This window comes from Linepithema humile, chromosome 3 (genome assembly GCF_040581485.1).
Source record: "Linepithema humile isolate Giens D197 chromosome 3, Lhum_UNIL_v1.0, whole genome shotgun sequence".
Taxonomy (NCBI): Eukaryota; Metazoa; Arthropoda; class Insecta; order Hymenoptera; family Formicidae; genus Linepithema; species Linepithema humile.
The window spans coordinates 30,056,028-30,066,611 of record NC_090130.1 but is presented as its reverse complement, the minus strand read 5'-3'; the positions used below and the strand labels follow the sequence as shown (position 1 = coordinate 30,066,611).

At 37.5% G+C, this 10,584-nt stretch overlaps 3 protein-coding genes across 5 annotated transcripts in view; 1 reads left to right on the top strand and 2 right to left on the bottom strand.

The window, feature by feature from the left end:
* Positions 1-90: 90 nt before the first annotated feature.
* On the bottom strand, positions 91-4,783 carry LOC105669752 (hyaluronidase-like). Its single transcript, XM_012362859.2, has 5 exons — positions 2,605-4,783; positions 1,804-2,021; positions 1,219-1,645; positions 591-795; positions 91-495 (listed from the first exon to the last, which is right to left on the bottom strand). Exons 1-5 carry the CDS (start codon positions 2,661-2,663, stop codon positions 337-339), a joined length of 1,068 nt encoding a protein of 355 aa, XP_012218282.1. The 5' UTR covers positions 2,664-4,783; the 3' UTR covers positions 91-336.
* A 141-nt stretch (positions 4,784-4,924) lies between these two features.
* Positions 4,925-7,944, bottom strand: Nmt (N-myristoyl transferase). The gene is made up of 7 exons (XM_012363088.2): positions 7,786-7,944; positions 6,955-7,187; positions 6,544-6,871; positions 6,315-6,485; positions 6,059-6,239; positions 5,714-5,977; positions 4,925-5,630 (listed from the first exon to the last, which is right to left on the bottom strand). The coding sequence occupies exons 1-7, from the start codon at positions 7,860-7,862 to the stop codon at positions 5,472-5,474; spliced, it is 1,413 nt and encodes a 470-aa protein (XP_012218511.1). The 5' UTR covers positions 7,863-7,944; the 3' UTR covers positions 4,925-5,471.
* Positions 7,945-8,033: 89 nt separating this feature from the next.
* Positions 8,034-10,584, top strand: part of LOC105669718 (uncharacterized) — a 36,186-nt gene continuing 33,635 nt past the window's right edge. The window contains exons 1-2 of one of the 3 annotated variants that reach the window (XR_010889212.1): positions 8,034-9,023; positions 9,339-10,301. Coding sequence is in view for 1 of the 3 variants with exons in the window: in XM_067351653.1 (XP_067207754.1) it covers positions 10,126-10,301 (176 nt within the window). In the remaining 2 variants the exon portion in view is untranslated. Of the gene's footprint in view, positions 10,302-10,584 lie in introns of all 3 variants that reach the window. The other 2 variants (XR_010889211.1, XM_067351653.1) reach the window with 2 other exon arrangements.

Genomic DNA, 10,584 nt, shown 5'->3' with positions numbered 1-10,584 from the left:
AAGGGCTGCCGCTAAGAATTCGGGCTTCGGCAGGACTGGCGGCGCGACCTTTTCCCTCTCTTTCTCTCTCGATATCTATACGGCTCCTCCTTGAAATTCATAACTTTTTTTCAGTGGGTATTTTTTCCTACATTTATCTAAATTTACAAAAGTTAAAATAAACTTATGAATATATCAAACGATGTCGAGTACAATAAGAACGTCAGAATCGTAAGAGTGCCACTCGTCATGTAAATTCCAATCGTGTGGAAACTAAGAAGTTAAATTACAAATTAAAAAAAAATTAATTAAAAAATACTATTTGTACTAAACGATAGCTCGACGTTATTTTACGCGTTATTTTATACGCTTTATCGCCGGTCCTAGGATCTCCCTCACGTATTGCTGCAAGTCCTTGCACTTTTGCTCCGTGTCCGTGTCCTCGGAGCTGCCCCAAATGATGAGACCGTCCGCGCCGAGATTAGAGATTGTGTTAATTGTGTTCTCCGCGTCTTTCTGCTCAGAGAAATCCCCCGCAATTGATATCAATATCTCTGCCGACGCACCTTTCGATGTCTGCAAACGTTTCGATAAGCTCGGAAGAACTTTACCTTAGTCAGAAACTTATTCCTGTTATCCTGATACTTGAACCAGTGGTAGGGAAGGACCTGTTGTCGGCGCGAGGTCTTTGCCGCTAATCGCAATGCCTCTGACACCCTGCCCTTTACGAAGCCCGGCCGATCCCCCTCTTTGATTCCCTGCCTCAAGTACACGGAAGGCAAGTGGACGTCCTCGAGCGCGAAGAGCCAAGATGTTCTGTGAAAATTATTGCCGGTGATTATCGCGTTACCAAATGCCCGGCGGCTTCTTTATCACTTCGCGCGATTAGATAACACGCCGGGCGTGAAACCTGCAAAGTTGCTCCAGTTTTTAGTGCCCTGCCGTCCTCGACAGTGACCCATTTCAGTATAAACGGTACAATAATCTTGATATGTGATTGTCTTTCATTCGAGGTGACGTCATCGCCGCATAAATCAATCGGCGGATTAAACAATACGCTCGTAAATTTTACAACTGACGACACGCGATTCCAATGCTAATCTACGAATACCGAGAGATTATCTCGACATCGGTATATATTCCACGTGAAGCGCAATGACGCGTTTACTACATGTACGTTACAAAATTATACGCGCGCTATCAGATGCCGAGTATCGATTTGTCGGATATATTACTCACTCGTCGTTCTCCAATAATACAGCACGATTGCAGTGCGCGGTGGGTTGGTTAGGCGTCTGATTAAAGCAATGCGGATAGCCGTAGTAGCCCCAGGCCCCCTTAGATCGAAGTTTCTTCGCCATCTTCAAAGTCTCCTCCATGAATATTCTTCCATACTTTTCGAAGCGACGCTTTGCTTCTTTTTTGATGGCCGCCTCGCTCCAAAAGAGATGCCTTTCACGTTCCAATTTTATGGACAGAGTTTTGTAAGGTTCGAGGGAGGCCCAATTCTGTCGGAAGATCGGCCGCCAGCTCTCGAAGTCTATCACGCCCACGCCGCTGAACGACTCGTCGGGGATTTGCTTGACTAAGTGCTTCCGAAATACCTCGAGGTGTGTTTTTAAGTCACCCTCTTGGGGAACACCACCGTTTCTCTTTATTACAACTCCTGGAAGATTCAAATTGCTTAGATCGATGACAAAAGTAAGAGCAAAAATTATTTAAAGAACGTTGAAAAGATTACATCTAAAATTAGAACGTATACAAAATTTTTGGATAACACATTTTTTTACATTTTTATTTCAGAACAAAATGTTTTCGATTTACCATTTTTATCGGTCAACAATGCTGGAAACATTCCAGGATCATAAAGAATCGCGATCTCTTCACCGCGGAATTTGTCTTCAACATTTTGACGAATCCCAAAATCCTTGAGATCCTCGAATTTCACGTCATATTTGTGGCACATAAAGCTGGGCACGTTCCAGTAAACGTCAAATTGTGAACTGCCCGCCCGTCTATCTTCGGGGGTCGTTGTGCTTAAGCTGAGCAAAAACACGAGGTGACTTGAGTGTGGGCAATGACACTCGTTAGATAAGATATTTTCGGGCCACCGGATTCAAACATTTAATGTTTATGGAACTAAGACTAGATTAGCAATTCTCATATCAAAGAACTAGTTAGCAGTCAATCTGAAATCTATGTATTTATAATTTTGCATTTCATATAATAAATAATTTTCACTAATATTGCTGACAGTTTCGATAAAAAAAATTCGTAATTTCATTAATAACATTTGCAATTTTTAAAAGTATAAGTACCTAATAAATCAATAAATTTCGAAAATTTATATAACTTTTCTTTGCAGAAGTGCAAAATTAAACAAATGTCTAAACACAATGCAAAATATTTAAAAGTTGACACAAAATTCATATCTATATAGATATAAAAGAAGAACGACAAATTGCTTAACTTAACTGATAAAGTTAAACGACGTTTAATTATACATTTAACATATATTCGAGAAGAATGATAAGTCCTTGCTTAGAAAAAATAAATTCTTTTTCTTCAAACAAATCTTGCAATTTTGAAAGGATTGAAGAATATAATATTTTACAAACAAAATACCCGTCAGGATTGGCGGCTACCGTAAAGGCAACGATCAGCGAAAATCGAATCGCTAGCATCGTGATTTGGATACGAAGTTTTGCAGCAATTTTACAGACTCCAGTGATGACGAGGCGTGATGAATTACAAACTGACAGTCGAACGTCTTGGGAGTCCCGCGGTATCTAGGCGCCACTAATTAATCAATTGGTGAGGTGGTGCCAAGTAATGAAGATCCGTGCGAGAACGAGAACCCCCCACGATGACCGGACGCTAACAACGTTAGTACGCTAAGTGTGCGACTGAATTCCGCTCGATTTCAGGCCAGTATTTATTCCATATCGTATGTCTCATGTCTTCCCCACCTACTCATCCTACTCGTCCACGCCTCGCAATGTTATCAGGGCTCCGGGTATAGTTCGATGATTCGACGTTTCCGCCTTTTGCACATTGTTCCTCTTTACCTTTTTTTCGCTTTTCTTGTTTATTATGCCGCGGCACAAAGAACGCGTGTGAGCGAGTCATACTGGCGCCTCAATGGACACTTAACGACAATGTTATTAAATGTAGCGCGAGATCAATACAAGCGTGTCTAGTCAGAAGCTTCCTAGATGATGAAACACAATGTGCTGGTGAAAGAAATGCATTCTCCTGCTCTTTCTTTCATTATGAAGAAACACTATCTAGCACTTTAAAGCGATCAGAGTTAATAAGTAGTTAACAAGTACTATAATCAGACGGCTGCTCGCAATTCAGAGGAATTTATTCGAATTTATTGCAGTGGAGGAAAACATTTTATTGTAAAATTATTATAATAGAGTGAAAACTATGTCATCTCATTATATTATACATACCGAGAGACACGCTTTTGAAACTTTTCACTAATTATAAGAAATTATATAACAATGAATTATATAACAATGAAATATTCTTATTATATTGACACACTATTCGTGTGTCAAAGAAATTTTTTTAAAAATATTTCCCAGGTAATTGACAAAATTTATGCATTTTACATTTATTTTCCTTTTCACATTTTAATGTTATCAAATTTTTTTTATCTCTGAGATATTATTTCTTCGCAAAGCAATAAAAATTTAATGTATATAAAAATTGTAAAAGTACAGCTTAATTGATTAAATCGATAAATATTCGTGAATAAGTATTGTCGTACGTAAGTGTTATTTTTATTACATAGCATCTAACATAATATCGACAAGGTACAAAGTTTTTGTTAAATCGATTACCTTGTACATTAATTTTCTCGTACGGAAAACAGGTCACGTTCATAGGTATTACACCAGGCCCTCATTTATTGTATCCCTGACTCAGTTTACCCGACTAGCCCCCCCATTACATTACGAGGGAATCGACATTACAATAACATTTGTATTGATTTCACTAGGGATTTGAATATGCTTAATGGTACAAATTTGTACCATCAGAAAAAGCGGCTATATAATCGACGTGTGACTCATATTAATTACTGATCATTAGCGATATCGTTAAATCGATCGCTTGTACGTTCGCTCAAGGCGGAATAGGAACCATGCTTTCCTGTTTGTTTTTACTGGCATTGATTGATCGTTCACACGTACAAGTCTACAAACTTTGTCGAAGGTTGGTCGTTACTCCCCTATCTAAAAGCAAAATGTAAATTTTAACATAATCGCTACGGGTACATCATGGGTATTCTCTCTTATCTTCGGAGAGACCTTGCGCGTCGGCCGTGCTCCACGTTACAAAGCGACGTTTGCTCGCAATGACAAGAATGACAAGAATGACAAGAATATCGTTGCACGATCATCCTGCCTTGGGATATGCAACAAGAAAATCAACTTTTTATATATTATATTCTTTGTCACTACGTAAATAGAAACTATATTTATATTACGATTACCTGTGATATGATTATACAAATCTGTGCCAAAATCTTTACAAAGTAATCAGCTAATATTTCATTCTTTTAATTAAAACTATACAGTATAGTAAAAAAAAAAAAAAAAAAAAACTTGTACATAACTTTTCCGTTCTTTTTATCAAAGCTATTTATTTTCTTAAACGAGGACAAACCGCAATCAAATAAGTGTTTTTCTTCTGAATATTGCTTGCTTGACTGGTTTCTTTCAACGTGCTTTGAGTCTTGCATATCTAATCGGAACTGGAAACAAATCTTAAGTTACATAACTAACAACAAGTTCTACAGTCGCTATATAGGTTGCTAGTAATAGCATAAAAAATGTTTATCATGAACATAAATTATTTAAATGCGAGTGGGGATGTGTGAAATTGGAAAAGAGATAATTAGGAATAAAAAAAAATGGTGAGTAAAAATAGATCATTCTCGATAAACTTCATTTTATTTTTGACTCGTCTGCCTCTCACACCTCGGCATACGTTGTCATCTAATTAATCGAGATATTGTAAAGGAAAAGTGGGTAAAGTTACTTGGCGTCTAAGAGGCTTATATTATTGAAAATCGGAAATTCTCTTCGGGTAATTACGTTCCTGATTCGCACGTAATCACTATTAGTCGCATGATCGCTTATCTACATTGCTCGAGTCACACAGATACGTATATATACAATACACAATTTCCATAATAGTCCCGATCGCGCGTATCTCAGCCTAGAATAGTATTTTTCGAAGCCAACGACGAGGACAAGAGTGACTTTCGAGAAAGCGAGTTATCCGCTTTGCGTTATATACCAGTCGCTAGTAAGAAAAGTCAAGGTCGCATTCATCCTCGTCTGGCATCGTTACCTTCATCTTTTTTCCTATTGCTGTGTGTGCTCCATGTTCGCTCGCATTCAATCGCTATCTCTTTCTTTTGCGAGAACACACGCGAAAGAGTTTCTGTCTAGGCAGCGACTTGCCGAGCTAGAAGTCTACTGGAGCACGAGACCGATCTTGCCAGGTGTCATACTGGGACAACGCCAGTTGTACAAGTAGTACTGCAGATTTCCGTCACCGATACCGAATTTAAGCGGCTCTAAAAATTCCTTATTATCCATGAGATCCAGCGCGTTGAACACATCAAAACCCAACTGTGAGAATAAAGATTGTATATTTGACAGCTGATTGTGTGTATTCAAAAAGTTTGCGCTATAAATACGCGAAATAAACTTACGTCACGAGCAGATATTAAAGCATCCATCATCAGCTCAAGCCACGGCGTCACGGTAGACACGTTGTAGAAACTGTATGCGGCTTTGAGAGTCTTGTGTGTCTGATGATGCATGATGGAGCTGGGCAAAGTGTAGTAACTCACCATATCGGTGATCTTTCCTTCCTTCTCTACCACAAAACTATTAATAATACCAGATTGTGGTAGGAACCAATGTTCGAACTCTTCGACCGAGAACATCGGAGCAAGATCAAACTTCTCCAAATACTACAAAACGAATAAAAATTAATAACGATATAATATCGATGATATAAAATATATACCAACAATTTTCACCTTTATACTTACTTCTGTTAATATTTTATGCGCTTGCGGTATGTCTGTGTAAACCAGCTTTCTAAAGCCGGGTACTTTTGTATTCTCTGGCAGTTTGTATAGCTTTAGAGTCCTCTGCATCGTCATATTGCGAGTAAGATGAGAGAATTTGATATCAATCAACTTTTTTGGGTTGAGAGATCGATGCCAGTATCTAATACATAGACAATGCTGGTTAATTTACTTGTAAGCCAAATAGAATGGAATTTTAAGCGTTTTGTACACAAACCTGCATGTTGCAATTGGTTTTGGTAAAACAACACCGGCAGTGTATACAGCCTGAAAGATACCCTTTAAATTCACTCTCCTCGTAATTTCGCGTATCAACACAGGTGCAACTCTTTTTGATCTTAGTTTTTTGTGAACGCACAAGAAGTTGATCTCCACCATTTTCTGAGAACTAAAAATATTTTTTACATTACATTAAGAAAAATAGGAAACAGTGTACAGAAACTTACTGATTGTAGACGCGTAGTGTGGCTGGAATAGCGGAAATAAAACCGACTAGACGTCCGCTCTTGCTCACTCGTACGCCGCAATGCCACTCTTTGCACCAGCCAGGAGGTTGAAGAGCCCATTTCAAAAAGGTAGGAGGATAATCAAATCTGAACATTGCATCATCATCTTCGACATAATTCTCCGAGAGTAGTGTGTATAGTTCAGATAAGACCAGAGGATCATCCAAATTCAAAGTATCCCATTGAAAATCAGCAGGTAGTGAATACGGTTCTGCCCTAACAGATGTTTTATCAGGTTCAATTGGCTCATTGCGCACAATTTTCTCATCTGTAAATCAGTAACAAAAACGTTTTTAAAGAAATGTTAATAAATTGAATAAAATAAAATAAATCCTTGATTTAATTATTTACCCATTTTTGGTACTGGCTGTGTGCTCCAAAATTGATAAGGCTTTTGCAAGGCTTCCTCTTGAGTTTTGGCAGGTTTTTGTTGCATGTTAAATACTTCCATCGCCATCTGGATATCCTTTATAGAGATATTGCACGCGCTAGGCATCTCTTTCTCTTCCCTATTATTGTTGTGATTTTCACTGGCTGCATGCACCGCCTCTTTCTTTTTCTTCCGAGCTTCTCTCTTCTTGGAGCTAGGATAAAATAATAAAAACCATGTTTTCTTAACATATCTAATCATATATAATTCCAAATAGTATAAATATTCAGTGCTAAACATAGCTGAAAGACATGTTCAATAATCATCACACAATTATGACTCTACATATACTGTAAGAAACACAGACCTGAATATATAATGAGTAATCATGACATAGCAAATACATAAAAATTTGACTTTATTTATATGCATACAAACAATAATCAAAAAGTGCAAAGCTAGAATTTTCAGTACACTGATTAAATATTTCTTAATAAAATAAATTATATTGAATTAAAACGACGTGATTGTGAGATTATCTAGCATGTTTTGCAAGCGAGAAAATAGCTCCGAATAGAATTTTACAAAAGATTCGAGGATGCTTTCATTCTATGTTAAACCGCAATCGAATTTCGCTGCGGCGATACGAAAATGCATCAATAATTATGCTGAGACGTGTCCACTGATCGTCCACCGGGTATCCGTCAAACAAATATAGGTTAAGATGAGGGAATGAAGTGTAGGGCAATTTTGGTAACCGCGTCGAAGGCAAATTTGTGACTTTCTGCAAAAATAAAATGTGCATTGCATACCTTTTATTCCGCGCATCCTTTTCGTGGGCTTCATCCTTCTTAGTTTCTCGTTCCGCGACCTGAGTCTTTTCCTCCATTTTAATATAGATTTTTGTTGCGCATGCAGCACGGCGCTCACAGTGACGCTGCTTTATAGTGTTAACAGATCATCACAGATGGAGAGACTATTTCTACGCGTGCGCAGTAGTGCAAATAATAGCAACGTGCCGCATGCTGGGTATGTATGTTTTTATGAATTATATATCAACAAAAACTACAAATTATGGCAATTTACATCTCAAATTCACATTATTATTCAACTTGGAATAACTTCAGCAATTTCATATCCGAAACACGCTATTAGACGTATTCGCTTTAATCACTTTTGCCATTTATTCAAAATAGTCGTTTTGCCACAAGCAAATTTATCTCAAGCGTACCACCAACGGATGCGTCTCACACTTCGCGCAGCTTTGCATCGAGAAATAACCGCCGTAAAATATTTCGTATTATTCGCGTTTTTTACTCGATGAAAGTGTATTTTGCGTATAAGGCGATATCGAAAATGTCGTGTACAATGTCAGACGTCATTATAGTATATTAATTAACGTACAGAACTACGATTAACCATCGTATCTCGATCGCAAGTTTTATCACACGATTCGCCGCGCATCGTTACATAGCCTACCTATTGCGATGCAATCGAATCAAAGTCAATCGTGTAATTTACGTAGCTTGCAAAGCGCATCGAAAACAGCGAGTAAATAAACAGTCGACGGCTACAGCAAATTAATTAAAGTAAATTGATATTCATTAGCTATTGACATAACTATTTCTACTATTTTTTCAGATGTTCAGTTGGCAACAAGTGAATTTGTCGCGAGTCCAATCAACCGTTTTTTTAGACGCGTTTTATACTTCGCACCGTTCCCGCGTCAAGAAACAATCGCCGTAAAATCGTTTCGCGTTCTTCCTCGATGAAAGTTTGTTTCGCGCGCAAGACAGTATTGATAATGTCGCATACGATGTCAGACATAATTGTAAAGTGTTAATTAGTTTGCAAGAATACAATTAACCATGATATCGCGATCGTAAGTTTGTCGTTCATCCGAGCACGATTCTTGAATGTTACGCATCGTTACATAGCCTATCTATTGCGATCCAATCGAATCGAAGTTGATCGCGTAATTTACATAGCCCGCAAAGCGCATCGAAAATAGCGTGTGGAAACAGTCGATGGCCGCAGCAAATTAATTAAGGTAAATACTCATTATTGACCATAACTATTTTCACCACTTATTCCAAATGTTCAGTTGGTAACAAGCAAATTGCCGCGAATGCGACTAACCTGCAAACGCGCTTCATGTTGTACTTCTCACAGTTGTCGCATCGGGAGACAACTGTCGCAAAATTGTTCCATGTTATTCACGCTTTTTATTCGACAAAAGTGAGTTTCGTATTCGAATTGATATCGAAAATGTTGCGTACGACGTGAAGTATCGTTGTAACATATCAATTAGAGAACGCAATCATAGTTAACCACGTGATCGCAAATTTGTTGTTCATTTTCACAGGATTCTCGGATGCCAAGCATTGTTACACAGCCTATCAGTTGCAAAGCGATGAAATCGAAATCAATTATGCAATGTGTATCAGATATCAGATTGTAGCTTATCAATTGACAAGTGTGATCGCGTTTTCGCATAATTCACGTCGATCGTAAAGCGGACGGAGAGGATGAATGGTTGATCGTTATGGCAAATTAATTAAGGTAAGTGATACTAATTAGCCGTTAGTGTGTGATATTTCAGTAGAAATGCAAAATGTAGCCGCCAATTCAAAATTAAACGATCCAGCGTTATTAGTCGAAAATGAACAACAGTGTAATAACATGGACGATCATTACAGCGCGTTAATTGGTGTGCGCGTAATTAACCGCATTTTCTCGGTCACATGATGGTATGGTTTAGTCTCGGGGTTATGCCGAGGTCGGTGATGTCAATCGGGGTAATCCTTGCCATGATTCTTGTAATAATACCTGTTGTATTGATTGTGAACATGTTTCATTGATAACATATAATCGATAAATAAACCATTCATAACATATAACAATTAATTATTGTTTCACTGATAAAATATAATAATATTATATAATATTTTACAATATAATTTTGAATTGTAGAATTGTAGAATTGTGTTAATGTATATGAAATTGATAATAATATATTTTTTAAGATGCGGTATATATATATTGAAATAAAAAAAGTAATTTTGCTCATTAAAAAACCATTTCAAAAAAACACGTGAAACCTGGATGACTAATTACATATTGATTGTTATTGCAGACCGTTAACCTCAAACATGCTGAAAACAATACGACGAGTACGAGAGAGTCCGCTCATGTACACGATTGCAATTAAACGCGGTTTTCGTTCGCATCTACGTGGCTTGATGGACTTGAGGTTAAAGCATTTCAAGCAGAAATTGACGCCGATGGAGCAGTTGATGGAGGGAGTTTTACTGCGATGCAATGTTCGGTGAGTAATTTTATTCAATTTATTTTGTTATTTGCGACGAGTTGGTATTGTCTGATAAAATTGCGATATTTCAAATCCCAGACTCTAATCCGCTTTATATCACCGCAACTGAGCATATTGAATCGATATTAATGGAATAAGCAAAATAAAAACCTTATTCGTATATTTATTGAAATTAATTCTAACGAGTGAAATCGTTGCAAGATAAAAAAGAAAACGGCGGGTGTTTGTCATATATTTTAATTAGTTTCAAAGAGAGAGAGACACTAAAAAAAAAAAGAGA